We start from the raw sequence: 14,994 nt of genomic DNA, 5'->3' as shown, positions 1-14,994 counted from the left end.
GCATTCACACAATAACCCACACTACAATAGAGGTGAGCTGAACAGGCCCGTCTTTACTGAGCGCCAAAACACGTCCACCGGCAGCGTACATTACAACCCGGTATAAACAAACAGTATTCAATTAGGGCCGCATGCATTTCCGTACTTCCTGTCGTAAACATCAGCGGCGTGGTAAACATTGCGCGTCACAGACGAGGGGCCAACAGTACGCTCGTACACAACATGCACGAGGCCCAAACACATTTTGGCGTCTAATGTCATCATCTAAAACTGAACTAGCTTTAAGCTACAGCCATTCAAAGAGCACAGAGGGACCGTCGGACTGTTTGACAGTGGACGGCACAAACATAACGTCCAGAGATGCGAGGTGCAGCCTTGCTCCGATCCGCACCAAACATGGCTGGCACAAAGTCACAAACACTCAGGTCAGGGGTCTGCCATGAGAATAGCCTAGTCGCACAAAAAAAAAAATGCACGTCATTAAAACCGGGAAAGCGTCTGTTTTTTTAGCTATATAGCAACATACGTTTTTCAGAAAACTTGGGATTTAGAACAGTGGTTCTCAGAAATAGCAGATCTACTACAAGCTCACAGCTGAGATAACAACATTGGTGTGAATACTATGAATAATTATCATTATAGTTGTAGTGATCATGCTTGGTATGAATGGCCCTTAAAGTCAAACCCACCCCCTTTAACTTCTGCAATATCTATCAATATTGTTTGGTAAAATACAAAGGCACATAGAATCTGATTTCTCTTATGACAGCAAATGGGAAAATAAAAACGATATAATCTTACAATAAAGAATGAAGTATGAAAATGTTGAAACTGGTTCCACTCTTCTCAGAGGAAGAGGAAGAAGAGGAGGAAGATGACAACATGTCCACCACCACCAATAGACGATCTAAGATCCCCTGGAAGGTAATCCACCCACCCACCCACCCATCCACCCACCCATCCACCCATCCATCCATCCGCCCATCCATCCATCCGTCCACCCATCCACCCACCCATCCATCCACCCATCCATCCACCCACCCACCCATCCACCCACCCACCCACCCACCTAAATCATTCTGTACCTGCCAACCCGCAGGACGCTCCTTTTATTTGACCATTTCAATCCAAACGCCCTTTAAAATGGACCCTAAAGCCTGATAAAAGTATAAAAGAATACCGGAAATTACATCTACTTTGTTACAGATTTTATTCAAAATATCTCCTTTCTGACGGTCTGAGGTTGGCAGGCATGGTCTAAATAACCAGGTCAACAGCATCCATCCATCCATCCATTCCATCTCCAGGTGTGTTGGCGTTACCTGTCGTCCGGCGGGTTCTTCATGATCTTCCTCATGGTCTTCTCCAAGCTGCTCAAACACTCCGTCATGGTGGCCATCGACTACTGCCTGGCCTTCTGGACCAACACCAGGACGGGGGCCGCCGACGCCACCGGCTCGCTCGGCGCCGTCAACGTCACAGCGTCTGCCGTCAGCCATCCTGATGTACGTAGTGGTTTATTAAATTGTGTGGCTGTAGAGCATATATGTCAAACTCAAGGCCCGGGGGCCAAATCAGGCCCGTGAATGAATTATCTTTGGCCCGCGGGATGATATTTAATTAGTATTAGAACTGGCCCTCTGGTATACTGCACGGACCACCATAATACTACAAGTACCACAATGCACTGCGAGTGCATTGTCACGTATCGAGGGCCCGCAAGCGCAAGCATGCGTCTTCTCTTCACTATTGATCAGCAGTGAAAGTATATCAACTTGTGGTCAACTTTCAGCTACCCCTCTCCCCAAAAATGGCCCGTGTGTTGAAACACAGTCCGGCCCTCGACTTGTACCAATTTCTTTATTTTGGCCCAATGTGTATTTGAGTTTGACATCCCTGCTGTAGAGAGAGAGCTTGTGCATGTGTGCTCGCTGGAGTGAGCCCACGACTATCGTTCTTATTAGTCTGAATGGCCTTTTACTGTCATGTTAAAATTACATTTTTTTTGGTTTAAAAAATAACAAAAATAAGAAAAAGAAAATGCCTGGGCGAACGACCCAGGAAATGTGGCACAGGAGGAGTGGGAGTGAACCTTGTATTTTCCTAACCAATCCGAGTGCAGATGGGGCTGACACTTCAGAGTCTCCCTTAGACTGCCCCGCCCCCCTGCTATTCATTTCGATGGAAGTTGCTCAGTGGCATTTTGAAGCACCCGGGAGGACGGTCTACTTCCGCATTTTCTTTTCTTCGATTTTGACACCAACATTTGGTGCCCAAAAAAGTGCAGCTGGGGTGTAACATTGAGATGTTACACCCCAGCTGCACGGGGTTTCCCCGTGCTAAATGCAGGGGCCTGTCTGCAGTCCCAGCTCTGACCAGTAGGGCCGAGTGCTTCAACGTTGGCTCTGTTCCAACTGGGGGGGGGGGGGCACTTAGGCTTGTGAACCAATAGGGAGCCGACGTCGGTTTCCAGTGCTAGTTTGTTTGAATCCGCGCCTCTATGCCTGGTAAAGGGAGTGTTCTTTCAGACTACATTGTCAGTTGAACTATTTGACAAGCAAACCGTCTGTGTGCAGACTGCAGACACACTGTGGAGCCTACACGGCCAACAGCATTCAGTAAAGTTAAACAGTCATCTGTCTTTCTGGAAATATCTTTCCACTGCCGTGTGGTTTGGTTTCCTAGTTGTCTCAGTGTCAGCTACAGTTTCAGAGCAAAGCCTTTTGTTTATATTAAGTAAAACAAAAAGTGAAATTCAATTGTGTTTTATTTATAGAATATAGAACCACAATTACCGCTTAACATTCCACTTCGTGATTGGTTCCTAGCCACCATAGTTGCGTCTCTTGTAACCTCTCACAGTTAAACCCCACCCCTATAACTCTGAGGCCCTTTTTCTGCCAAAATAACTTGAGAGCGTTTAGGGTGTCCACCTGTTTTAAGTGGAACCATCTAGGATATGTATATGACACAAGGTTTCAGCATATGTGGCCGCATAGGCCGAAACATTTTTGGGCAATAAATTATTTAGGGGGCATTCAAAACGGTGACTTTCTCCTTCTCTTAAATTTTGAATTATTAAAATTAAATATCATTTTAAATTTGGTTTTTTTCCGAAATGATGGTGTTATATTTTTGGATAGAAAGCACTTTGGGTCAACTTCTGTTCTTTTTAAATGTGCTACAAATAAAGGTGAGGTATACATACTCTGAGAGGGTATACAAATGTAACCAAATGGACGGTTGTCGGGTCCATTGGGTTCCATTCGTACCCATGCACCCTCTCAGAGATAAACACGAGCCGTCTGTCCACACAGAGTGAAGCGGCGTACTACTTGCGTGCGTTCACCATCCTGTGTGGAGCGGGCATCACCCTGTGTCTCATCACCTCTCTGACCGTGGAGTTCCTGGGTCTGTCTGCGGCCACCAACCTGCACCACAACCTGCTCAACAAGATTATACACGCTCCCATCAGGTACACGTGCGCGCGCACGCACGCACGCACGCACGCATGCTCCACAAGATCATCCACACCAGCCACCAGATGATGAGATATATACATGGACACAGAAATACACTTAGTTATAGACATGAATGTGCGCCGCAAGGCGCAAACATGCGTGCATGCACAAGCAGGCAGAAGAAGTGCACGCACGCACGCACGCGCGCACGCACACACACACACACACACACACACACACACACACACACACACACACACACACACACACACACACACACACACACACACACACACTTGAATTATTTTATTTGGTCCACACTTTAAAAGGAAAATGCATAAGGACACAAACAGTATGGGTGCAGTTATGTTACAATCACAAGCCTATGACACAAGTCATGTTTGGAATCATGATACAGCATGCAAGAATGTCACTCAGCAGCGTCTCTGATAGCCATATTCGTTCACACGACGGTGCTCAGGACTAGGCTTAGTCTCATATGGTGGCATAGACAGTACAACAGGGACAGTACAACACCTCGCATGTCCTTCTGCCTCATCCTATGGACACTCCATGCTGTCGAGAGTTCGAAACGCTCCCACAAACGCTCCCACGCTGTGGGCATGTCCCAGGCTGGACCATCAGAGAGAACGGAGCCGTCTCACACCGCCGCCCGGTGACAACACACGGCGTCCGCTTGCCGTAGGGAAGTTGCCGACTCACCGGGTCTCTCCCGGTGACGCTGCACCCTCCATACTCCCTAGCCGCTCTCATGGGCCTGGAAGTCCACACACCGCTGCCCCAATGGCGGACCGACACAACGGGGAAGTCACCGGGTCCACTGCCTCTCCTCCCGGCACCTGTTGTTCACGGGAGGGACCAACAGGCAGCGTGGCGCCGGTAGTAGACTACGTCGCTGGGTACATCTTGACGTGATATCCTGACACACAGCCACCGCCACAGGAGTTGCAAAAGTTCCAAAAGCTGTACCCACTACATTAACGATCGTAGTTAGAACGGGTGCGGTTGTTAGATGTTAAAGAACAAGCAAAGTTGGCGTCCACCGGCGTTTCCACCGTGCCGCCATTGCTGCGCGTGCGCGCACACACACACACACACACACACACACGGCTGATCTCTACCCATCATCATCATCATCATGGTGTCTCTCCTCAGGTTTTTTGACGTCACTCCCCTGGGGCAGATTCTCAACAGGTTTTCAGCTGACACTAACATCATAGACCAGGTACTGGGAAATGTGTGCGACTGTGCGTGCGTCAATGTGTCTCAGGCTCAGCCCTATAGGCTGTTAACGTGATGATATGAATTGCTTTGTGTGTTTTATTTGTCTTGCAAGATCCAGAGCCAAGTAGTTGTATTTTTTCTGTCTTTATTCATCGTTTCTTTTGTTATTTATGAATTAAATAATTGTATGTGGCTCACTTTCTTTATCACCCCCCCCCCTTCACTCACTGACACCATAATTTGTTTCTTTGTTTCTTCTTCTCATGCCATCTTCTTTCTCATTCTCCATCCCCCCCCCTCTCTCTCTCTCTCTCTCTCTCTCTCCCCCCCCACATCTCAGCACATCCCTCCTACATTAGAGTCGTTGACGCGGTCCACTCTGCTGTGTGTGTCGGCCATCGGGGTCATCGCCTCCATCACCCCCGTCTTCCTGGTCGCCCTGCTGCCACTGGGCGTGGCCTTCTACTTCATACAGAAGTACTTCCGGGTCGCCTCCAAGTGAGTCCCGCCCTCCGGTCTTCTCCTCTGGTGGCAGTAACACCTGTTGTTGTATGGTCACAATCACAGTGAGAATCAGTTTATGGAAAGGGTGGGGAGGGGGAAACTAACAGAAGTCCACCCTCACAACACCAGAGGGAGCCTCACAAATCACGTTCAACCCAGATTTGGCACGAACAAGGCTTTAAATACGTTCTCCTGCTATACCACAAAAATGTGGAATGCCCTACCTACACAATGTGAGTTTTGGAGAACCCATGTAAGAAATCACTGTAAGCCACTGATGCAAAAACAAAAAGGAACATACAAGAGTTATAAAGTGCTGTGTGTGTGTGTGTGTGTGTGTGTGTGTGTGTGTGTGTGTGTGTGTGTGTGTGTGTGTGTGTGTGTGTGTGTGTGTGTGTGTGTGTGTGTGTGTGTGTGTGTGTGTGTGTGTGTGTGTGTGTGTGTGTGTGTGTGTGTGTGTGCGTGCGTGCGTGCGTGCGTGCGTGCGTGCGTGCGTGCGTGCGTGCGTGCGTGCGTGCGTGCGTGTGCGTGCGTGCGTGTGCGTCTCTCTACGGTCTCTCTCTCTCTCTCTCAGGGACCTCCAGGATCTTGATGATTCTACTCAGCTTCCTCTGCTCTGCCACTTCTCTGAAACAGCTGAAGGTCTGACCACCATCAGAGCATTCAGGTACCACTCGCACACACACACACACACACACACACACACACACACACACACTGCTTAGAATAGTGTTTGTGGTTTCCTGTGTGGAACAGCAGGTGAACTGCATAGACATAAAAAAGGCTCTGGGGCGCGTGTCTCTGCTGAAGGCAACATTTTCCCCAGATTCCTTGCGAAGCATATAGCGGAATCAAAGCGGAGTCTTGCGAAGCTCCCGCGTGCGTAACGGAAGGGGACGCTCGGTAGGCCAATCAGAGACAATGTTAAGGTTTGTTTTCTCTTGACAATAAAGCTCCCTTGGATTGAATTGATAAGTCCTGGGAAAAGTGCCGTGATTGGCCAGGAGTCACTTGAGAGGCAGCCAGAGACATGGAGGAGTCGCGTGAGTGACGTCACTTGGGCAGCGATGCAGCGTGTCTTCAGCACTTCCGCTTGACTTCCTGCCTTCAATGGAGACACGTCGCTCCAATGAACTGCAGCGGCCAACGAATGATGCATCTATTTTTTTATATATATATTTATGGTGAACTGTGTATGTGTGTGTTGTGAACTTAATATCTATGGTGAACTGTGTATGTGTGTGTTGTGAACTTGTGGCTTTCAGACACGAGGCTCGTTTCAAGCAGCGCATGTTGGAGCTTACAGACACCAACAACACAGCCTACCTGTTCCTCTCTACTGCCAACCGCTGGTTGGAGGTCAGAACGGTAGGGAACATTTGAACACACGTTTCCTGACAGAGATCCGTGTCGCATGTTGAGACTGAGAGCCCATGTTTGACATAGAAATAACTTTTGAACGGCTGTCTCTCTGTTTCTCTCTCTCTCTCTCTCTCTCTCTCTCCCTCCCTCTGCAGGACTACCTTGGTGCATTAATAGTGCTAACAGCAGCGGTAGCTTCGATTCATAGCTCTCCATATGCGGCGTGCTGTCCTGGCCTGGTGGGCTTAGGGCTCACCTATGCCCTCACTGTGAGTCTGTCGTTGTGTGTGTCTATCTATCAAAGTATGTCTGGCTATTTCCCTGTCTTTTGTAATTATTTCCTCTGTTGTTCTCTTTAGTAAGACACAAGGGGCTGTATTTTGCGTGTCTTAAGTACCAGGTCTTATTCCCTAACTTGAGTAAACTAAAGACCTGGAGGCGTGATCAATGCTCTTTGGCCACTCAGAATAGCCAAATGGCATTGATCACGCCTCCAGGTCTTTAGTTTACTCAAGTTAGGGAATAAGACCTGGTACTTAAGACACGCAAAATACAGCCCTAACTATTTGAACTGGCTATTTTAGTCAGTCAGACAGACAGACAGACACTATTTGAACTGTTTTTCTGCTAGGTGACTAACTATTTGAACTGTTACCTGCTAGGTGACTAACTATTTGAACTGTTACCTGCTAGGTGACTAACTATTTGAACTGTTACCTGCTAGGTGACTAACTATTTGAACTGTTACCTGCTAGGTGACTAACTATTTGAACTGTTACCTGCTAGGTGACTAACTATTTGAACTGTTACCTGCTAGGTGACTAACTATTTGAACTGTTACCTGCTAGGTGACTAACTATTTGAACTGTTACCTGCTAGGTGACTAACTATTTGAACTGTTACCTGCTAGGTGACTAACTATTTGAACTGTTACCTGCTAGGTGACTAACTATTTGAACTGGGTGGTGAGGAACCTGGCAGACCTGGAGGTCCAGATGGCTGCAGTGAAGAAGGTCAACAGCTTCCTCGGTACAGAGTCGGAGAACTACGAGGGATCCATGGGTAATTGAGTTCTTTACGTTTACACGCATTTATATTTCAAGTCATTTAGAGTAGACGACTGCTTGTGCACTACATTTTCACACTGTGAATAAATAGGAATAAAACACCGAAGCGCTGCATAATGTAACAATGTACTTTTTTAACTAATAATAAAAAATACAAAATAAATCTTATTTATACCTGCTCCTATCTATCATTCAAAAGAAAACATCAAATAATTGATCCTCTGTCCATTGGCTATACCAACCGATCACTTGATCACCTTCCAACAAGCTTAGGATTTGTTTGTGATCTTGAAACAAAAAGTGTAGGACTTGGACGTTACTTGGGACATGCCTGTCTTGACTTGGGACTTGATTCGGGGCTTGAGCGACAAAACTTTAGACGTACTTCATGCAAAACGCCGTCCCAGCTCTGCTCCTGTCCGACATTTACAGTATGCGTCCGACACATGGCCATACTAGGCAGTAGGCACGACATGTCATGCGTGAGAAATGGATCATTAAATCAAGTGTTTGCAGCAGTGTTTGCTGCATAAGCATGTGAGACTTTAACAAGGCTCAACGAGCACTGATTTAAGACCCATTATCACTGTGAGCTTGTAATGTCTTACTCTTCACTGTAATATCTGTAAGGACGCTAAGCAGGGAAATACAGCAGCTATATCTGGAACTGTTATGATGGGGACCATATGGTTCCATATCGTCTGTCGGGTGGAAACCTTGTACTAATGTACAAGTAACCCTTCAGGATATTTCAGGATCAAATTAATACAAATAAATAACCGATTGCCAATGTAAATATATTCTGTAGTCACAACTTGGTCTTTTTAATACTTATAGGTTCAATATTTATAAATCTCACAGACACACTTAAAGGACCACTTCACCACTTTTCAACCTATCTTCATATAATAGGTCCTCACTAATAATCATGATAAAATGGCACGAATTTTTTCTACTCAGTCTGTGTCTCATATAGGAGTGCTGTGGGCAGTTTAGAAACCGTCTTCCAGTGACATCATCATTAGGCAGATTTTTTTTTAAACAGATTTTTTCATTATCATTTTCAGGACTAGAAAGCCTGTGGTTTAGCTTGTATTCCCCATCGATGCATGATGAAGACGGTTTCTGAACTGCCCACAGCACTCCTGACATATAGACACAGACCGAGTAGAAAAGAATTGCGCCATTTTTTTCATGATTATTAGTGAGGACCTATTATATGAAGATAGGTTGAAAAGTGGTGAAGTGGTCCTTTAAACACATTCCCTTTCAAAATGTTTCTAAGACAGTGGAAATAGCTGATCTACATGCACGCTCAACCACGTGTTGTAAGTAAGCTTGCACTAAGGAGGGAAAAAACCAAAACATAAGTGGAAAAATGGAGATACAAGGTTTGTTCCCGACAGCAGCAACGACATGCTGGTGTTTATACAAGCCCAGACTATAAGATATACACTGTACACGTGGGTGATGCCATTGTTTTCTGCTTCCTTAATTGTCTTTCTCCCCTTACCGGTATTTTTCCATAACCTTTTTCGATTCCAAGGAATCCATGACTCTGTGAACGAGAGGATGGATTATTTTCTCGGCGATTATTCAAATGTGTTAAAAATATATTATATCATGCACAGAGATGTTAACGCACACCAAAGTCCAAAGTCCACGGGAGAGAACTGAAGAGGAAATCTTGAACAAACAAGAACGTGCAGGCCGCACACGCTAATAGCCAAAGTGCCAATATTTTATTTAGTACGCAGCAGATTAAGACATCATGAACGAGCACCCATTTTGGTGTCAGCATCATGTTATGCTTTAGCTATTGAAAAATAGCAGATCTACAAGCTCATAGCGCGCCACCGAGTGGCGCGATACGAGCTTGTAGGTCTGCTATTTTTGAAAAGTCGAAGAGCGACTGACATTTCTAGAATCTGATCTCAGGTCAGAATGGGTTCATCAGACCAGTGTGTGTCCGGCGGAAACCTCGTATGAATCTGATCTCAGGTCAGAATGGATTAAGACATCATGAATCCAACGTTTCGGCGGTTAATCAAGCCCAGTCAGAAGGGAGTAGGGCTATTAGCGTGTGCGCGGCCACTTTCTTGTTTGTTCAAGATTCCCTCTTCAAAAATATAATATCAACATGAAAACATTTTGATTGATTATTATTATTATTATTAGTGATTAACCACTTAAGTCCTATTTTATTCATACTTAGAGCGAGAGTGCATGACCTCATAGAGCAGGGGTTCTCAACCTGTGGGTTGAGAACACATAGTGCATGCATAAACTTTCCCTAATGATTATATCTGGTTTCAGTATTTATTTATGATGTATTCTCTCTATTATTAAGGTTATTGTAGCGGTCAATTTGTATTGGGGGGGGAGGAGGGGGGGGGCGGGGGTCTCGAGACATGGCCCAAAGCATTTCCGGGTAGGCCTGTCAAAAACTAACTCGATTCGAGTTAGAATCGCGATTCTAATGCCGTCCGATTCAGAATCGATTCTCATTTTCCAAAAATCGTTTTTTTTTTTCGTTTTTTTTTCTTGCACAAATGTACCTGTGCATGCAATGCATTATGGCCTGGGTTTCTGCATAGTGCATTTACTACCAGCTAAGCTAAGCCTGCCAATTGTATTTATTTTACACCTGTTTTAATACTAATGTATTGTTCTGGTATTGAGTGAGAAGAGATTTTGTAACTTTTGTACTGGTTCAAATTTGTGCAAGCTAAATCAATGAGACATGTTCTTACTCTTGGATTTAACCTTTGTGTGTTTAAATCATTCAGTTGATAAAACCTTTACAATTATACAAGCTTTTTACTAAATGTACTCTGCTTTCATGCCAGAAGACTGGAGTAGATCATGCTAAAATTCTATTTAATTGTTTTTAATAAATAAATAAAAAATGCTTTAGAATTTTTTGAATCGAGAATCGGAAAAATCGAAAAGATCGTTTTTGAATCGAATCGTCACCCCAAGAATCGGAATCGAATCGTGGGACACCTAAAGATTCGCAGCCCTATTTCCGGGGGTCCCCAGCCAAAAGCATTGAGAACCCGTCATAGAGTATGGTCTAAACTAAAACGTTATCGGACTCCAATGCCGGGGACAGTGTGAACAAACGTGTGAATCAATCTTGTTGTCATAAAAAAAGTCAAATTAAAAAATAATTGTCTTTCAACCAGGGATGTCCTGATCACGTTTTTTTTAATTTCGATCATTTGATTTTGAGTATCTGCCGATACCGATTTTCCCAATCCGATATTTATATTTTTGTAGAACACTTATGCCATATCACAAAAGTACAATATCCCAAATCACAGACAATATCCAGTCTAATAGATATGGATATAATTGATACTATGTATGTCCCGATCACGGTTCTATGTCAGTGGTGCTCAACCTTTTTCATGTCAAGGACCCCTTGTATTTAGCCGTGGATCCCCATCTGAAAATATGTTGTTCCAGGAACTCCCCAGAAGCAAAAGACTAGTGGGATTTGAGTTAAAATGTCCGCTCTGAAAGAATATATATTCAAAGATTTGCGGCACATTTTCATGATTTAAAAAAAAATAGCAATGCTATTTTTCAATAGCTAAAGTATAACACAATGCTTAAAACACTAAAAGGGGTGCCTGTCCTGAATGGGTTAATACTGTATTTACACTGTAGAACATTCTGTCATCTTCCACCTCCTTCCAGATACGTCCGTGATTCCTGAGGATTGGCCCCAGCATGGGGAGATTAAGATCCAGGACCTGTGTGTTCGATACGACCCCTCACTCAAACCTGTCCTGAAGCACGTCAACGCGTACATCAAGCCTGGACAGAAGGTACTTACTAGGAGAGACCGCTAGAGAGAGAGAGAGATGTTTAACTCTGAATTTTTCTTTCACCTTTATTTTATTTTTTTATTATTATGTTTTTTTTATAGACAGTAGGCTGACAGGGAATGGGGGAGAGAGATGGGGGGGGTGACATGCAGTAAAGGCAGTCGGGATCGGGAGTCGAACTGCCAGACTTGGACTACCGGGCCAAGGTGCCTGGACCGCTGGGCCACGGCCAGCCCCAGGCACTGTACATTATACTTTACTCAAGAAAAAATACTACCCATACTACAAAATTATACAAGCCCTCACAAAATTGATTCAGAGTACACTTTCATAAGTATACTACATCCAAGTCTCCCATATTTGTACAACGTTTACCTTTGTAATCTCTGACTTAGATGAACACTAAGAATTGTACGGTATACTAACTGCATGGTCACATCAATGAAAGGAGAGAGAGAGAGAGACTGTCACCTTGTTGCTGAATAGCTTGGTCCTGGAGTCTCAGAGTGTGCGGTACCTCACACCATTCTGCCATCCAACACTCAGAGTTCAGCCTAGGGACTTTTATTTATTTCATGTCCATGTGTGAGCAATAACCTGAGCAGACACATTTTCTGTGTATACCAGTGGTTCCCGAACTTTGTCATGTCAAGGACCCCCAAAATGATACTCATTAGCCTGCGAGTGTACAAATGGAACCAAATGGTTCCATTTGTACACTCTCAGAGTTACAGAACCATAAGGGTCCATTTGGTTACAAACTATCATTTAGCTGGGGACCCCCTGGAACTCCCTCAAGGACCCCTGGGGGTCCACGGACCCCCACTTTGGGAAACACTGGTGTATACTGTACGTAAGAACGAAGCCAGCGCTAATCCACCGGTGTCATTCCACGTGTGAGAGCAAACTTCACAAAGTAGCTAAAATATTTATTTTCATTTTTACAACCTTTGTGAGACACTGTAGTGTGGCAAAGCACGTCGTTCATTCACACGCAGAAACATAAAAAGAAAAAGTATTGAGTTGCGGTGTTTCTGACGCTGTGTATGTGATTCAAACGTGTTAAAACGCTACCGCAACGTGTGTGACGCACGCGTCGCGGCAAGGTGAAACGGATTGACACATAGCGAGCCAACGTCACCTGACACACGCGTAACATGACTGTGCCACCGGATCGTTGTCACGCCAGTGTTCCATTCGTCAGGGCGGCGTGACCGCCAGGCGCCCTAGTAACCTTGTGTACTCTCTCTCTCTCTCTCTCTCTCTGTCTCTCTCTCTCTCTACCTCCAACGTTCCCTCGTTCCTCTAGGTGGGCATCTGCGGTCGGACCGGCAGTGGGAAGTCCTCGCTGTCCCTGGCCTTTTTCAACATGGTGGACATGTTTGAAGGTTGGTTCTGTCACTTGCACGCACGCAGGCATGCACGCAATCACGCACGCACACACACAAGATCTTGGTTTGCTTTAGTCTGTCTGTCTGTCTGTCTGTCTGCCATTTCCTTTTGGTTTGTCTCAATTTCCAACTCCTTCCCGTTCCCTCGCGCGTTCGCCAGATGTTCTTTCCCTTATTCCTAAAAGATGGAAATAGAAACGCTCTCCTACACTCTCTCATAAGGGGACACCGCACTGCCATCTTTCTCTATGGTGAAGAGGGGTCCTTCAAACGTTCAGACTAATGGAATCCATCGCAGTGTGGAGGACGTCAAAAACAATTCACATAGATCAGCTGACATCTGAGGCACTGCTGCCTTCAACTATTTATAATGAAGTCCATTTCCCGACAGACCTCACTTCACATTGTTTGAATGGATACGGATCATTGCTGTCGGGTGGAAACCTCATACGTCCAAAACTGTTACTTTTCAGGATTCAAATAAAGAAATAGCAGATCTATACCAGCTGAAAACCGTTGAAATAACAGCGTCCCATTGCGACGCAGTTTTGCTTTTGTGTTTTTGTGTTTATGTGTACACTGTACACATAAAATATGTTCTGCCCAACAGCGACAAAATGTCCTGGTACAGTATATCTTGGTATTCCAAGATACATTTAATATAATAATATTTTTTTTAGGTAAGGATTTTAGGTTACGATTTCTTAGTTTTTCATCAGGAATTCATAAAAGCCCACAATAATATCCAGCTTTCAATTTGGCAGCGACGTATGCGACTCAGCCTCTCTCCATCCAATAGTTTGATACAAGTCCATGACTTTGTTTAGGAATGAATGTAGGACTGAGCCTTTAACCTGGACATTAAGGATTTAATATCAACAAGGGCAGAGACTGCTCATTGAAGGCGTATAAGAAGCATAAACACTCTCTCAGCCGAGTGTTGACCAGGATTAGCTGCAGCGTTGTCTAAAAACGCCTGTGTGTCTAAATGTATCCTCAGCCACTACTTCCTGTGTTTACATAGCACAGGCACCTTGGGCCTTGGCTCACTCTGATGATGTCATTTGAGAGCAGACACACTCTCGACAGCCACTCTGTTCTTCTGGCATGTTTAGGTTTGATTAAACAGAAACGCTCTCTGAGGTCTTAATAGTGCATACTTTATACCAATGTGTGTATGTGTGTGTGTGTGTGTGTGTGTGTGTGTGTGTGTGTGTGTGTGTGTGTGTGTGTGTGTGTGTGTGTGTGTGTGCGTGTGCACGTGCATGCGCAAGACCCAGCTGCTGTTAGTTTCATGCTACCTTACACATCCAACCAGCCTTCTGTTCAGAATCAGTATCAGCTTTACAACTTATTCCCAATTATATCCAATATTAATATTATTTTATGGGAAGCATAGTAGATACAGAGATGTCCATATATGGGCATTTCAGTACTGTATAGGTGTGAAGGCTGCATAGTGGCCCCAACTTCTAGTAATACTAAAAACAGGATTGCAGTTTTCTCTCTCTCTGTCTCTGAAGTGTTTATGTCTAGTAATGACTCTTGTGAGTTGCTCCACTACCTTGCTTATCTTGAGGGGTCAACATCAACGGTTTAATCACCCAAAACTCCCAATGATTTACTCCACATATGAGGTCTGCCTACTGTACCACTGTCTCTGTTTCACGCAACCCACTTTTTAAATCAGCCGTAGACATTATGGACATTGTTGCCCTCTTTGGCAGGGCTGGAGATCAGGTTAGATGGTCTTTGACCACTTCCAACATGACACGCCCATTTTGGGCATGCCATTGTACGCGAAACTTTTAAGAAATCCAACTTAATAATGTTAATCTAGCTAGCCGATCCAGAAGCTCACAATGCATGATTGTGAGCTTGAAGATCGGCCGTGCAACGCCATCGCATGACAAAGTGAGCGGTTAAGGAACAGAAGCGAAGCTCAAAACATTGTTTGCCTCTCATAACCCTCTGTCATCCACCATTTGGTAGAAGAGACCTTTTTTTTTCTGTCCACGTTTATGTTTTATGTTTATGTTTCTCTCTCCCTGGCTGTCAGCTGAAGTTCAAGAGCTCACCCAGACTTCTATAAACACTTGAACCTTAGCACTCCTATCCTGGGAGTGGA

The 14,994-nt window shown here is 44.8% G+C and overlaps 1 protein-coding gene across 4 annotated transcripts in view; it reads left to right on the top strand.

Moving 5' to 3' along the window:
* The window catches only part of abcc9 (ATP-binding cassette, sub-family C (CFTR/MRP), member 9), a 91,220-nt gene that overhangs the window by 59,718 nt on the left and 16,508 nt on the right, over positions 1–14,994 (top strand). For all 4 annotated transcript variants that reach the window (XR_014568834.1, XR_014568835.1, XM_083758179.1 and 1 more), the window contains 11 exons: positions 851–924; positions 1,308–1,505; positions 3,318–3,475; positions 4,638–4,707; positions 5,047–5,204; positions 5,785–5,877; positions 6,476–6,578; positions 6,728–6,841; positions 7,514–7,634; positions 11,345–11,475; positions 12,785–12,863. Coding sequence is in view for 2 of the 4 variants with exons in the window: in XM_083758179.1 (XP_083614305.1) it covers positions 851–924; positions 1,308–1,505; positions 3,318–3,475; positions 4,638–4,707; positions 5,047–5,204; positions 5,785–5,877; positions 6,476–6,578; positions 6,728–6,841; positions 7,514–7,634; positions 11,345–11,475; positions 12,785–12,863 (1,299 nt within the window). In the remaining 2 variants the exon portion in view is untranslated. The remainder of the gene's footprint in view (positions 1–850; positions 925–1,307; positions 1,506–3,317; positions 3,476–4,637; positions 4,708–5,046; positions 5,205–5,784; positions 5,878–6,475; positions 6,579–6,727; positions 6,842–7,513; positions 7,635–11,344; positions 11,476–12,784; positions 12,864–14,994) is intronic.

The sequence above is a fragment of the Protomyctophum parallelum genome, assembly GCF_964188405.1.
Source record: "Protomyctophum parallelum genome assembly, chromosome: 22".
Taxonomy (NCBI): domain Eukaryota; kingdom Metazoa; phylum Chordata; class Actinopteri; order Myctophiformes; family Myctophidae; genus Protomyctophum; species Protomyctophum parallelum.
Note: the sequence above shows the minus strand (reverse complement) of the source record. Positions and strands in the feature narration are given on the sequence as shown.